The 16,453-nt window shown below is 41.9% G+C and overlaps 1 protein-coding gene across 2 annotated transcripts in view; it reads left to right on the forward strand.

Annotated features, from left to right (window-relative positions):
• The window catches only part of CCDC148 (coiled-coil domain containing 148), a 306,991-nt gene that overhangs the window by 287,834 nt on the left and 2,704 nt on the right, over nt 1-16,453 (forward strand). For both annotated transcript variants that reach the window (XM_040357922.1, XM_040357921.1), the window contains exons 13-14: nt 5,051-5,168; nt 6,712-6,852. In XM_040357922.1, the coding sequence (XP_040213856.1) occupies nt 5,051-5,168; nt 6,712-6,852 (259 nt within the window). The remainder of the gene's footprint in view (nt 1-5,050; nt 5,169-6,711; nt 6,853-16,453) is intronic.

Genomic DNA, 16,453 nt, shown 5'->3' on the forward strand with positions numbered 1-16,453 from the left:
CATCTGTCGGTTAATTGCCAGCACTCATAGTTCCACAGTGGCTCACCTAGCGATCATTTCCTGCTTGTCAGTCCAGCCTACAGCCAACCCCTTCTAGCTATTTAAACTGTCTGGTTAATTTCTTCTGTGCTGTCGCCTTGGTCAAACATATCAGGAGATTCTCTGCTGTGTTCCTGTTAAAGACTTTGCCTGGTTGACATCCCTTCTGGTTTCTGATCCTGTCTGCTGCTTCTGACTACACTGATCTCTGGCTTTCTGATTTACTGGCTTGTTCTGACTGCCCGATTTGGCTACCGTTTCTTGGCTAGGTTTACTATTTGTACCATTTTTACCATCATATTAACCACTTAAGCCCCGGACCAATATGCTGCTAAATGCCCAAAGGCGTTTTTACAATTCGGCACTGCGTCGCTTTAACAGACAATTGCACGGTTGTGCAACGTGGCTCCCAAACAAAATTGGCGTCCTTTTTTCCCCACAAATAGCGCTTTCTTTTGGTGGTATTTGATCACCTCTGCGGTTTTTATTTTTTGCGCTATAAACAAAAATAGAGCGACAATTTTGAAAAAAATGCAATATTTTTTACTTTTTGCTATAATAAATATCCCCCCAAAACATATATAAAAAAAATTTTTTTCCTCAGTTTAGGCCGATACGTATTCTTCTACCTATTTTTGGTAAAAAAATCACAATAAGTGTTTATCGATTGGTTTGCGCAAAATTTATAGCGTTTACAAAATAGGGGGTAGTTTTTTTGCATTTTTATAAAAATTATTACTACTATTGGCGCAATCAGCGATTTTTTTTGTGACTGCGACATTATGGCGGACACTTCGGACAATTTTGACACATTTTTGGGACCATTGTCATTTTCACAGCAAAAAATGCATTTAAATTGCATTGTTTATTGTGAAAATAACAGTTGCAGTTTGGGAGTTAACCACAGGGGGCGCTGTAGGAGTTAGGGTTCACCTAGTGTGTGTTTACAACTGTAGGGGGGTGTGGCTGTAGGACTGACGTCATCGATCGAGTCTCCCTATAAAAGGGATCACTCGATTGATACGCCGCCACAGTGAAGCACGGGGAAGCCGTGTTTACACATGGCTCTCCCCGTTCTTCAGCTCCAGGGAGCGATCGCGACGGAGCGGCTATAAACGAATAGCCGCGCCGTCGTCCCGGATCGCTCCCCGCGGGAATCCGCCCGCCGCACGCAGCGGGTGGGGGGGTCTCGTTCGGACCCCCCACCCGCTAGAAGGCAAGGACGTATATATACGCCCTTCTGCCTGTTCGTGCCATTTTGCAGACGTAAATAGTCGTGCGGCGGGCGTTAAGTGGTTAAAAGTTGTGATTTTTACTGCATTTTCTGTTTCCGTCTGATACATGGTTCCTGACACTTCCTGTTCTGTTGATAAGGTGCCAACAGAATAGGAAGTGATGGGATATCCCTCTTATAAGTGTAGCACTACCCCCGAAGGAGCTGCTGGTTTGATTTGGGCCTACACTCTGGCTATCAACCCCTGAAACTGGCTCGAACCCTCCCTTGGCACAACTGGTATCAATAAGGATTGTGGACCCCAATGGTTGTTGGGGAACACAATATTTTATCACACCACAGTAAATATGTAAATAAGTTGTTACCTTGTGTTGCACTGGTCCCCCAGTAAGACAGATGGACTGCACACAGATTTAACTTAACCAATGGAACTTTACTGGGTAAGCATAAAAGAAAAGGAACAAAGGTAAGACAATAGTGGACTGCTTACAGGGCCCTATACGAGTGAGAAATATTAGTAACAAATAAATGCAAGTTAAATTATAATTATGAGGACCTGTGAAAGTGCACAGCAAAGAGATTCCTTCAGCAAGATGTTCACACTGAAGTACCTCTCAGCCAGGCCTCACCCAGTTCTCTCTCTGATAACAATGCTGTTTAGCTTAATATAATCAATTGCTTAGTTGAAGATTAAATAAATAGATATTAACAGTCTACTTTACCTATCAGGCAGTCTTTAAATAATATACTTCACTGAGGTAGTTTGGTTGATCAGTCCAAACGTTAATATGATCGTTCTTAGTTGTTCACGTGCGTTTTAGTTGCATGCGTTGGTGCACTATGATTAATTTGTAATCCAAAATGGAGAACCAATAACTGATGAAAGAAACCAGGTAGTCAAACCACAATGGCAAGTCTAAATGATCCACCCTCCTGCAACACAGTCGGTACGCTAGGGCAGTTGCCCGTCTCACCTGACCAAATCAGGCCTTGTCCTTCCAAATTGCTCCGTCTGCAAACTCCAATCCACAGTCCTTCCGGCACCGACAGTCTCCGGTCCTCAACAGGTCACCGTTGCACTGCGACACCGTCCGATCACTCCATCAGAGATCCTCTCTCTACTGATGGTGATCGGCACAGGCGTGGATAGGCCTCAAGACTCTGGCCTAGATTTCCGGAGAGACACCTCACACAGGTGTCCTTGTGGGTTGAAGAGGTGGTCCCGAGAGAGCGCGCCAAACACGTCCTTCTCCTTAAATTACCTCCCCCAGCAGGCTGTGCGGAGTGCAAAGCATTCTGTGATTGCACAGTTGCTCTCTGGGTATAGTAGTCTATCAACTAACCAGAGCAATGGAGTCTTTCTCTCTCTGTACTTCGTTTTCCAACATTCCTTGCTGTACCAGTTCAAAACAAAATAGAAGGTGGCTATCCAACAATTGGTCACCAGAGGGAGCTGAGTTCCTTCAATATCTGCAAATGGTAGTCTTTGAATCACATAGAAAGTGATACCTTGCTGCATAAGACATAGACACTAACAAACACCATCATGTTGTAAATAGTGCCTTGTTGCCTGGAAAATAAGGTTCATTACAGGAAACTGGTACCATGTGGTCTGCCCCTTTCTGCTTTTATTTTCTGTCTATTGGCTCCTTTAGGCTGCCATTCACACACCATAGCCAATAGGGAGTTAACAAGAACAGGAAGGGGCAGGGGTATATCTACTGCCTTATTTGCCTTTGGTTAGCTCTCTTGTAATAGCAATCAGAGTGGCTTACTAGCTGCTCAATTGCTAATACGAGCAGTGCGAGGGGACATAACCCCCCTCCATCCTGCTGCCTACCGTTGCTCTCTCGGGCTCTCCCATCCCGCTGGGACATCACTTTCGGTTTTAAAAAATCTTTCTTTTATAGACCCCAGATCTGTCCATAAAGAGGACCTGTTACATGCCTATTGCTGTCACAAGGATGTTTACATTCTTTCTGACAGTAATAAAAGTGATTAAAAAAAATGAAAGAAACATTGTAAAAAATAAATAAATTAATAATAATAAAAAAACGAAAGTTCCCCCGTCCTCCCGTGCAAAGACAAAAATGCAAGCAGCGATCATCCTATACATGTGAGGTATCCAGGGCTCAAGTCCTGCAGGAACGCGTGAGAACGGAGTCCCTGCACTTTTTTCACAGCAGGAACGCAGTTCCCTTTGCAGGTCTAGAGCAGCCTTGAGCAACCGAGCCGCCCGAGCCAATCCTTCACTAAGATGCCCAGTTCGAGTCACTGCTTAAAGTTCTTTCTAAATCCCGCGATAACAAAAGCTCCCAGGAGACATTGCGGCATCGAGGAAGTGACGGAATACCCGCACACTACCCGATGAATCCATATGCAGGAAGCGGCCAGTAACATAAAGGATTACTAAGGTACAGTGGATCGAAAAAAACAAAAAACATGTGGTTTAGTAATTATGCATATGAGCGTATCTTTTTTTTTTGGTGGGGGAGTGGATCTTGGGTGGGAGTTCCCACACATTTTTCCCCAGGACTTGACCCCTGGAGGTATCGCCACAAATGTCAGATCATGGGCAGTAATTCTATATATGGCACTTGGAGCTGTTCACTGTGAACTGCTGCAGCCTCCCCATCAGACCCCAACACAAGAACGGTATACCACGGCTGGGGTGTGACAAATATAGAGGGGGGGGGGAGTACACACAATTTTAGTCTTGCCTAGGGCAGTACAAAATCAAAATACACCACTGGGATGACTTTGACTGTCATCCTTGTTTCTTGTAATAAATTACAATTCAAATCACATTCCCAGCCTGTTACCAGTGAGAAGGCCATATGCTTGATCTAAAGTGGAATTCCAGTTTATTCCATTTTGGTTAAAAAGAAATGTCCGACCTATCACTATGTGACATACTGCATATGGTTTTAAAGTGAAACCTGAAGTGACATAAAGTAGGCTAAAGCATATCTGGCACCTCAAATTTCCAGCATGTCGGCTTTGCAAAGCAGAGCCCGGGGTACCACCGGATCTCAAAATACCCTAGATTGTGATTATTGCCCAGTATCCTTCATGCTGCATAGCTAAACTAACTCACATGTAGGCACCATTATGATCCTGATGACATGTTTTAGCAAGTGACATTTCAGCTTAACTATAACTAAATGCTGAAATACATACCAGCGATCCATTTGTGTTGGCTGTAGCCATAGAATATTCCTTAGCTCATGCCAAGATTGTACTTGTATCTCTGTCCTATTCTCTCTGGCATCCTGAAACATTCCAAAAATGTACGAGTCATTCCCATTGATGAATTTGTGGTAAGTTAGAGTTCACAGGGCACAATATTTTCCATCCTGCTCCTTTGAATTCTCTTTTCACTGCAAAAATTAATGTTAATTGGACTCCACTAACCATTAGATAATGAAACGATTGTTCTACAAATGAAAAATTTCAAATACAATTTTACAAACATATGGCTGGCTTTTCCTCTATAGAAGATTTCCTGTTGCATCTGTGGGACAGGAAGTGAGGAGACATTTTGACAATGTTACTCAGACAGTAAAAAAAATACCTTAACCCCTCCCTACTCTTTTCTATACTTTACTATACTTTACTATACTTTTACTAAAAGTTTTGGCTGTACGCAGGCTCTGATAGGTTACAGAGGGACTGAAAAAAATTCTCAAAGTAAATTAGAATTTTTAAAATGACTTTTCCAATTTAGTTTGAGAAGTCATCAGCCAATGGCATTCATTTTACATTGTGTTTTCCTAGGGTTTTATACCGGCAGCAGCAACTAGAAAAACGTCTGTTAGAAAGAGAGGAAATGGCACTTTACAATGAACAAGTTGAGATGGAGAGACAGAGGAGGCTGGAAGCACTGCGGCAGCAGGTGAGATGATCTGGAAATCCCATTTAGCTCCGTGTTTTGTGTCCTTATGCCGCATACACACGATCGGACATTCCGACAACAAAACCGTGGATTTTTTTCCAACGGATGTTGGCTCAAACTTGTCTTGCATACACACGGTCGCACAAATGTTGTCGGAAAGTGATCACGTACAACATGTACAACGGCACTATAAAAGGGAAGTTTAATACCAAGTGCGCCACCCTTTGGGCTCCTTCTGCTAATCTCGTGTTAGTAGAAGTTTGGTGAGAGACGATTCGCGCTTTTCAGCCTCGTGCTTTTCAGTCCGTTACTGCTCTTTAGAAATAATAAAGAAATCAGTTTGTCAGAACTCTGTGTGAATATCAGCAGCAAAACAACTTCATTATTCTAGCATTATAAAGAAGAAGAGAATGTGCTGCATTTAAAGATTAAAAAATTGCCAGCATGACGAATGTGCTATCTCCATTACGAACTCTAGTTTTACCAGACTGAGCGCTTCCGTCTCGTACTTGATTCAGAGAATGCGTGGAATTTTGTGCGTCGGATTTTGATGTCAGAAATTCCGACAGCAAATGTCCGATGGAGCCTACATACAGTCTGAATTTTCGACAGCAAGCTCACATCGAACATTTGTTGACGGAAATTCGGAGCGTGTGTACGTGGCATAAGAGTCTATAGAGGGCATCTATAGAGGATTTATATGACCATTAAAGTGTTACTAAACCCAGAATCTGCATTCACTATATCTGGTCTCCCACAGTACACAGAACATGGAACTGCTATTATTTTAGTAAATATAAGCTACTAAATACATTTTTTCATCAGCAGTATATAGTAGTCTTGTGACTTGAATCAGTGTCTACTTAAAGATTGTAGGATGAGTTTTCATGCTCCCCTGATCCTCTGTATGGACAGTGCTGATTTGCCCTGTGTTGATCACATGCACTCTCCTAAGAAAAAAAAAAACAACGCTTTAGCAATACACACCAAGTGAGCATGTGCAGCCTGACTCCTAATGTTGTGTTCTATTAGGAGATGGGTTGGAGTCAGTTAAAGAAGAGGAGGATCAGAGAGACAGGGTCAAACCGCCTTTAGACATAATGCAGAGAATTAATCCCCTAGGTTCCACAGTGAGTATAACAAGCATACTTTACTGCATACAGAGACTGATTTTACGGCTGTGTGGTACAGACAGTAACAGAATGTTTAACAGACAGGGGTACAAATGTACTGGTCAAACCAGCTGCAATAGCTAGATTTCAATATGTGTATACCCAGCTTTACAATGAGTGTTTCTAGTTTTTTATTTAGTAGCCACTATTCAGCACTAGACTTGCTCTTCTCTATGTATTCCCTACTTCTTGTTTTAAAGTCATCTTATTGGTTCCTCATTTTCTGGAATTCACTCTTGCTGGGCGTTATTTTGCTGCGATGTCTCTAGCTCCTAGCACATAGACTCTCTGGATTCTCATTTTTCCTCTTTTGTGTTGATTATTTATGGGTCATCTTTCTATCAGTGTGCTGTATTTTTATGTTCTTGCAGGTTGCTGTGATAGCAGAATTTGATCCTGTCCGAATGATGGGTGACACGAAAGCCTGGAAATCTAGAATGGGTATTGGGACAGAAGATGAAGTCGTTCTTCAAAAACCTCTTTTTGAGTTACATACATACACTGAGCAGCAGGTAGGTGTGATATTCCCATCACTGCATCAATGGCTCCCTGTTAAAGACAAACTCCAGACAACAATAATAATAATTATTAAGCTGCCTGTAGATGGGTAGAATTTTGAATGAAATTCTTAGGAAAAGAAGGTTCTGAGAAAGTTAATTGTTCTAATCGTTAGTGGGTGAAATTGATGTTACTTTTTGAGCACAGTGATGAGAATTTTAGTTTTAGAGCCGGTTTACACTGGGGCGATTTGTCAGGCGGCTCAGCTGCCTGACGAGTCGCGTCCCATTCTATGCAATAGAACCGTTCTAATAGGAGCAACGCAAGAAAAAGGTTCTTGTACGACTTCAGGGGCGGCTCAAGGTGACCTGCATTGACTTCTATACAGAGGTAATTTTGCAGGTCGCCTCTGAAGTCTTCTTCAGGACGCCTTGCGGAGTCGCCCCCTGAAGTCGTGCCGCCTAAGTGTGAACCGGCTCTTAGGATTTTTGTTTTTATTGTTTTTTTCAAAACGATACAAGGCAACTTAAGGAGTGCACAACATACTAAAGATAATGTACAGAATAAAAAAAGATCTATAGAGAGAAAGAGGTAAGTAAAGGATGTTAGATGGTACAAAACCGTAATTCAGCATTTAAGTGCACTAGTACATGAAATATAACCTAATGCTATTGTCAAAGAAAAATGTAGCTACAAAATCGTAGTCAGTAATAAATAGAGCATTTCATGAAGCCATTGTATAAGAAAATAGGTACATCATAGGTATAGAATACTAAACATGGATTGGAGAAAAAAAAACAGCATGAAGCTACACACCATCTTAGATAAAAATGCTGGAAATATGTTTTCACGTGAAATGGGAATGTCATCACAAAGGGTGGAGGAAGGGGCTGGTTCACCTTAAAGCGGTGGTTCACCCTCCATAACAACATTTTAGCATAAAATGAGGCATAGTAGCGCGAGCTACAGTATGCCTGTCTTTATTTTTTTAGCCCCGTACTCACTGTGCAATCGTAGAGACAAGATTCCGACTCCCCGCGGGGAATGGGCGTTCCTATGGAGAGGGAAGGTGATTGACGGCCGGCTCTGGCACGTCATGCTCCCTGAAGACAGCCGGAACAGATCTTGGCTCTTCACGGCGCTATACGGCGCCTGTGCACAGACTATGCGCAGGCGCTGTGAAGCACCAAGTCCTATTTCGGCTATTTCCGGAGAAGCGTGACGTGCCAGAGCCGGCCGTCAATCACCTTCCCTCTCCATAGGAACGCCCATTCCCCGCGGGGATTCGGAATCTTCTCTCTACGATTGCACAGTGAGTACGGGGCTAAAAAAATAAAGACAGGCATACTGTAGCTCGCGCTACTATGCCTCATTTTATGCTAGAGGAAATTTTTTTTTTTTTTTATTAATCGGGTGAACCCCCGCTTTAAGATGCATATCCCAGTATCCCCATATTCAGTCAAAGAGAATCAATTGATCTCTCAGTTTAGCTGTGGGATAGTCCAAGTGACGTAGATCCGCTATGCCACATAAAAGTAGGCTGAGGGAGGGACAAGAAAATTTTAAGGAGTAGGATAGAAATTTTTTCTCCAACAAATTAATTTCTAATAGTGTATGTAGTTGCCGTTTGGTAAAGTCCAAACATTTGAAAATCAAATGTTAAAAGTAAATAAAATCTTTTGAATGTTCTGAGAATTTTTGTACGACTATTCCTAAGAATTTTTGTTAAAAAATTCTAATCATCTATGGCCAGCTTTACAGAGGAACTGTCTTGGCAATATGTTTTGTGTCTAAACTATAGTCTTTCAGCGCCTGTTTTATATCCCAGCATGTTTTCCTTCAAACAGGACAGTTTATTATCCTAGCACATCCATCTTCACAAGAAGCCACTCAAACAAGGGTGGTTTGAACAGGTGGCTTCTTGTGAAGCACATCCTGCAGCTATGACAGGGGAGTTCTATGTTCCCCTGTTGCCACTCACCTAGCCCTGGCTGTTTGGAGTTTATTGCATAGACAGCTGGTGACGAGAGCAAAAAACTCTGCTGTCATAACTGCAGTATATGCTGGGACATAAAACACATAGCGCCAATACAGTCAGCCCTCTTTCTCTATAAGTACAGGGCTGAGTAACAGAGCAACTGACCTATCTGGGGGAGACTAGAGATGGAGAGTGGGACAAAAATTGAACCAGGCAGTCATGCTTCCACTGTATAGGGCTTTGTAAAGCTGGGTAGCTTCATTTGTGGTGGGAGGCAAGCCAAAAACTCCTTTGTCATGCTACGGGATCATAATGTCAAAAGTTTATTTTGAACTATTTAAACTTCTGACAGGCAGTGGTGGGTGGGGGTAAGCAGTGCAGCACCCAGTGCTAGCCTCTGCATGCTTCCAGTGGTGAAGACATGATGACTTAAGTATTGCCTACATTGGGGAAGTAACAGAACTGGTTTACCAGCAGATAAGAAGAAAATTAGTCCTTCTCACAAAATTAGGTTGCCTGATAACAGTAATGCCTGATACACACTATCAGTTTTTGTTTTTGTTGTCACTCTGAATGAAAAAAAGCTGAAACTCTCGTGAGGAGCTTGCTGTAATAACTATCCAATGCTGGTACAGCAATCTCCCAGCTAAGTTATTGTGTTCTGACAGGGGGACTAGTATCGCTGTGATGACTGATCACAGTGATAACATGGTGCACAGCCCCTCAGATTAGCTAGGTGGATCACCTTGGGGATCGGTCGACCGATGGCTATTTATCAAGTGCTTTTAATAAATAGATTTGGGTAGGTAAAAGGCCACCTATCCACCGTTGAAAGACATACATTGGTACATAAATGGTTAATACAGTTTTTTGACCCGAGTTGAAATTTTCTACTTAAGTATCCAAAAGATAGAATGGCTTTGACAGGAGTTTTAGGATAAATCAATGTTTGAGACTGATGAGCGTGTTTTATAAAGATTGTGGCAGGTCAATTGATGATTTTGATATATGGTAAAATTGCAGAAGTCCAGTGTAATAAATTGTGAAGTATGGTAGCTGCGCTGTGGGGGAGGGAATGGGAAGGGGAAGTGAAAAGGGAATGCGAAGTAAAGGGATCGTGGGTGAACTAAACAGTGAAAAATCAAAGGGTATCTGATGATACTACAATGAACAATACAGATGAAAGTGAACAAAAACCTATAATCCTGTAAAGATTTAGCAGTGAAAATACATAGTAAAATGGCTACTACATATGCAAACTCCAAAACTAGCATAAAATAAGTGGAAAAAAATGCAAAACTATCAAAAATGACACATGTGATAAAGTCCTGTCCATAAATAAGGATCAGATCTAGCAGTCCAGTAATTACTCCACAGAACAGTGTCTAGATGAAACACCTCCACCCAAAATGCAACGTGCACAAATGAAATCTTCAGTGATGACACCTCTGAGTGTGCTAGCAGCTCACCTCACAGCTGTTTGTCCAAACAGCTAACAGAGATACTGATCGCAGCTGGATGAGTGGACTGATAAAACACCTCCTCCTGACTCCTAAGACAGCTCTCAGTGGCCAATGTGTGTCATGGAAAAGAGAAGATCTATGCAATGCATATAGCGTGACACTGTGAGGGTACCTCGAACAGGTAAAGATTTGAGAAAATGCACTCACATGAATGAAAGGACAGCGGGCATAAATCCATGAGTGCCGAACTCGTATCCCCCTCAGAGTGTCAGCTATACAGGTGAGAGTGTGATCTGATCCTCATACGTCCAAATGGCAAGGCTCAATGTATCATAAGAGCATTAAGAAGAGTGAAAAAGAGACCATAGCGTGACTCCATATAATGGATACATTTAATAAAAAACAGATAAAAAACTCACATTTAGGTAGTGAAGTAGAATAAAACATCCACGAGCGCCGAACTCGTATTAAAACTTCAGACTCTGTCTGTACCCAGTGCTCCAATCCCTATGTATCGTCACATCACGTCACTTCATCAGGGGATAACACAGGGTAAAAGTGAATGTACTTAAATAGTCTCCAGGGACAGGACGGCCGTCGGCCATTTTCTAGAAGCCTCCCATAGAGAATCATAGCAGCCATATTGTTGTGGTCCTCTATGATAATGAATGAAGCCGCCATTCGCCTGGAGATCATACACACAACGATGTATACTACAGCTAAACAACAAGGACCACCAATGCAAAAAGACGTCTAGGCACATAAATATTGCACATATCAACTAGAACTGTGCAATAAATTGCTAGCTAATGAGGGCGCGGGTGCATGAGGGAAAAAGACAACAACCAAACCAATAGGGGACACTGTAGTGAGGGGAGAGGAATCGCATGCTAAAGCGAATGAGAGATATGCCATCAGACACTAAGACCCCTTTCACACTGAAGCGCCCTTACAGCGTTTTAGTGTAAAAAATAGCTATTAAAACGCTAATAAAACCCTCTCCATGCATCTCAATAAACCCTTTAACACTGAGTCCTGCAAGCAGCATCTTTGGAGCAGCTTTTGGGCGCTGAAAAAAAAGTTTCAAAATCGCCCCTCTCCAATGAAATGAATTGAAAGCGCTGTAAAAACGCCTTGCCCTTTCACACTGAGGCGTTGCACCGGCGGGGCGCCGAGAAAAAGTCCTGCAAGCCATATAGTAGATCATGGCGAGGGGGGCATAAAGTTAGGACCATCTGTCAATCTGAATCCAAATGGATATTTTCCATGGATTTTCCATGGATTCCTTTGCCCCTAAAGGACTGAATATAGACGTTGACTTAAACAGTACTATATATATATATCTTTATGTTATGCTTCAGGTATTTGTACTGTTTCTTTGGGGTCCATTACCGTTAAGGAGAGTCAGGACGCCCACTAACACACAGCTCTAAGTACTTTAGCCTACTGACCAACCAAGTCCACCGAAACAGACTTCGGACCTTACTCCCGCCTTGCCAACATGCACAATTGTTGTGAGTCAGTGACTGTAAAATAGCATTTTACAGAGTAGATCATTGATGGCAGTCTAATTATTCCCACAGTGTGTACTTTGAAGGAAAAGTGTAGTAGTTTTTTAAATATATTCTTTATTTTTTATGGTTAGGACTAAAAATAAAATGTACAAATATTTAATATATAAACAGGTATCTATGAAATACTATGTTCTTTTATGGAGCAATCAGACAGGACTTGAGGCTCTTTCTACATGATTTCCAGTATTTCCTTTGCTCTTTTGCTGGTAGGAGCTTAGCATCTCAAGCACAAATTGTATTCCTCTCACCACCACTGCAAAGATGCACACAACCCCTTTGTCACCATTGGACCAACATGCATGGCTCCTTCTGGCCCCAATGCAGATGACCATCCTTGCTGAACTTACAAGTAAGAATCCTCTTGCTGCTACTGTGCAGATGCTCACTACCCTACTCGTGATCATTGCATTGTGCAGGAGGAAACAAAGCATAATGCAGTAGGCAACAAAGGATAGTTCAGGAGGCAACAGGTTTAGGTTTAGGTTTAGGTTCGCACGTAGCAATTTTGCTTGGGGAGGGTGTAGTGGAGGGGGTTTGTTTTTCCTTTATTGTCCTGTATCTTTACAGTATGTAATCATCTTATGGAGATAAAAAAAGGTAATACCGCGCTAAAAATAAAAAACAATAACTAAATAAGGTGAGCTGCAACACAAAAGTGATATACACACAAAAGTACATAGGAAAAAAGGTTGTAGTTGCGCTAATGAGTGAAAATTTAAATTGAAAGTCAATATTGGCAAGACCAAGCTATATAGTCCATAAATTCAAAAGTCCTCAAATAGCTTGGAATATATGGTGATAAAACACAAATGCAGTGAACCAGAAGTGTAACCGCCACCAGTGAAAAAACTCAAATAGGATGTACGCTTACCAAAAGGCAAGCATATTGTGCTTGCGGCTGAACCCCAGCCAAGGTCTTTACATAAGGACCGCCATCGACATCAGGGATGATGATCCTCCGGATTGGCAAAGATGGAATAGGAATCCCAAAAAAGAAATGCTCACAATAGTGATGTACCGTAATAAAACAATAACTTTATGACACACTGGAGAGAAGAGGACCACCACCGATAAGGAACACCGTATGAAATGCACGCTTACCAGACCGATAAGCTTTAATGGCTTGCGGCTGAACCCCAGCTAGGGCCTTTGTACCGGATTGTCTCCAACCTTGCAGCCTCAGGATTCTCCCAGTGTCCACAGTAATGGTAAACCACCGAAAAAGAATTTAATCCACAATAGTGATGTACCGTAAAACTGAATGTATTTAATAATAAAAAATGCACTTACAGAAATAACATGCAGGAAGTACAAAAGTTGAGCCGGCCGGCTTCCACGAACGCCCGTCCACAAGGACCGTAACGCTGCATGTCAGAGCGTCTCCTACCCGAAGTACGTTTCGTCAAATAATGACGTCGTCATCTTATGACTGCTTTGAAGATACGCCTAAGGCCTGTCATTTTTTGGCTATGGTGCTAGTCAGCTGGATATTTAAAATTGGTAAATGCCCTTGTACCCAGTGGTTGGGCTCAACTGTCTGTTTTATCTTCTTATTATTAAAGTACAGCTTTTTAAAACCCATTAGAACAGAAGATAGGTAAACTCAAGGTGATATATTGGGAAAGCATGGGGACTTTCGTAGTCCTTTGAGGTATATTGACGGCTGTAACCTTTCAGCATCTTTTAGCTTGTCAAACATAGGGAAGATCATCAAGCTTATATACAGTAAATGTCAGTATGTTTATTTTTCCACATGTACGAGAATATTTATGTACCTATTTGTAGAATAATTTGCATCTCATGTCTTATAAACTGTGTGTTTTGAAAAGAGTAGGGAAGGATGAGAACCCCTAAAAAGTAAAAATGTTGGTCTTTGTGTCTATTCGGTAGATACGTGCTGTCTATATCTCCTGGTGATAGAACATTTTGCAGATATCACCGGAACTAGAAGTGTGGGTAAAGCTTCCAACAAGAAGAGTTTTTAACAATGAACTATTCTAGACATTGATAAAAATTTAAGTTTTGGTTACTATAAAATTGGCTTAGTAGTCAGCAGCACTATGAGGACTGCAATCACATAGAGAGCAACACACTGTGGGTTATTTACGAAAAGGCAAATCCACTTTGCACTACAAGTGCAAACTACAAGTGCACTTGAAATTGCACTGAAAGTACACTTGGAAGTGTAGTCACTGTAAATCTGAGGCCCTGTACACACGATCAGTCCATCCGATGAAAACAGACTGAAGGCTGAATGAAGTCTGATGATCTGATGTGCCTACACACCATCAGTTCAAAATCCGATCGAGTCCAACACGGTGACGTAAAACACAACGATGTGCTGAAAAAACGAAGTTCAATGCTTCCAAGCATGTGTCGACTTGATTCTGAGCATGCGCGGGTTTTAAACCGATGCTTTTGCGTACTAACCATTGGTTTTGACCGATCGGTCATCAGTCCAATTTTAAAGCAAGTTCTAAAACTTTGAACTGAAGGATAAAAGTCTGATGGGCCATACACACGGTAGGTTTGGACTGATGAAACTGAACTTCAGTCCGTTTTCATCAGTTTGGACTGATCGTGTGTACAAGGCCTGAGGGGTAGATCTGAAATGAGGGGAAGCTCTGCTCTTTTTATCATCCAATCATGTGCAAGCTAAAATGCTGTTTTTTTATTTTCCTTGCATGTCCCCCTCGGATCTACAGCGACTGCACTTCCAAGAGCACTTTCAGTACACTTTCAAGTGCACTTTGCACTTGTAGTTTGCACTTCTAGTGCAAAGTGGATTTGCCTTTCCTAAATAACCCCCATTGACTTGTATACTCTTAGCTACATTTACTGAGACATAGGATTCATTAGGAAGGGCTCTGCAGTAACTCTTTCTCATCCAGATGAAACTAGCTCTATGGACTTTGTATGCACCACATAGGACAAAGCAGCAGTGATTGTCCTGAAGTCAAGTGCATGTGTCATATACAGTCAGTTGGTTTTGTGGTGTCTACAGTCAGGATGTACAGTATGCCTAAAGCAATGTTCTTTAATTAAAATTCCATCGACACAGTGGAAAGGTGAGGGGAAGAAAATGAAAGAGCAGCAGGGTTTTCCACCAAGTTTCAGACTCCTAAGCAGATGGGACAGAAACAAGCAAGGCCAAAATTCTTCTTTAAACCAAATCTCTACCTATAATATGATTCTGTAAGCTAGCTAAGTTTTTGCTTACATCTTCAAGTTTCGAACCTGTACTTTTATTTTATTGTTAAATGTATGAACTGCAGTCATCTGGCATTTTCAAAGATAGGTTTGACAAACGGTTTAAAAGAGTGCAGATCTGCTGAGATCACTTTGTTGTCTTTATTTGACTGACAGCTCGCCAAGTCTGGTGACTTTTTTGTGCGATGTCTATCATAACCCAGAGATGTGCATTTGGTCTCCTCGGTACTCTTGTCTTTGTTTGACACTTCTGGACTCATAACTATTGATAGACATGAGTGCTTTGCTCAGCTGCTGCAGCTGACCTTTATCCACGCAGTCTTATTTTTTGAATGTGAAATGTTCTGTTGTTTTGTGAATAGTGTTTATCTAAGCCACTGACAGCTCTGCAGAAGCTGATCTGTGTTCAGATGCTCCAACCTCCTGACCAGCTCTGATGAATTGGCCAGCATGAGGGCTGTCAGCGGTCAGAGCTGCTACAGAAAATAGCTCCACAACATTCCCAAACCACTTAACATTTTGAACTTGTACCAAAAATAAAACTGCATTACAAATATACTGTTGTATGATTGTTCATAAAAGTGAAATCATCTCAACAAATAGAGCATTGGTAGCAATAAATACAAGCTAAACTTATTTTTTTTTTAAAACCATCCTAAATACAGCTGCTTTTATCCTTCAATCCTTCGTATTGCTATATATCATTATACAGCAGGGCTTAAGTCCTGCGGGAACGAGTGGGAACGGAGTTCCTGCACTTTTTTCACAGCAGGAACTCAGTTCCCTTTGCAGGACTAGAGGAGCCGAGCCGCCCGAGCCAATCCTTCACTAAGCGGCGATGCCCAGCTCGAGTCACTGTCAGGGGCAGGCGAACCTTAGTAATCCTTTGTTACTGACCGCTTCCTGTATATGAATTCATCGGGTAGTGTGCGGGTATTCCGTCACTTCCTCGATGCTGCAATGTCTCCTGGGAGCTTTTGTCATTGTTCCCAGGAGACATTGCGGAGATCTGCCGCGAGTTATCGCTGGATTTAGAAAGAACTTGCTTAAAGTTGTGGTTTAGTAAATATGCATATGAGCGTATCATTTTTTTTGGTGGGGTAGTGGATCTTGGGGGGGAGTTCCCACACTTTTTTCCACAGGACTTGACCCCTGTTATACAGTGAGTAAAAAAAAATATGCATGTCTACCCAGTACCATCAAAACCAAACAATTATATGCTCAAAACCCTAAAGAAGAAGACAGCACCACATAACATATCCCGTTCTACATAAGTACCAAGCTACAAAGATCAAGGCCCTACTCTACCTCTACGATTCAGCCCAATTTGGGGGCGAAACACCTAAGTAGAGTGTGGCCAAGAGTGGGGACTGTGCAGGTGCCAATGGAT

Source organism: Rana temporaria, chromosome 6 (assembly GCF_905171775.1).
Source record: "Rana temporaria chromosome 6, aRanTem1.1, whole genome shotgun sequence".
NCBI lineage: Eukaryota > Metazoa > Chordata > Amphibia > Anura > Ranidae > Rana > Rana temporaria.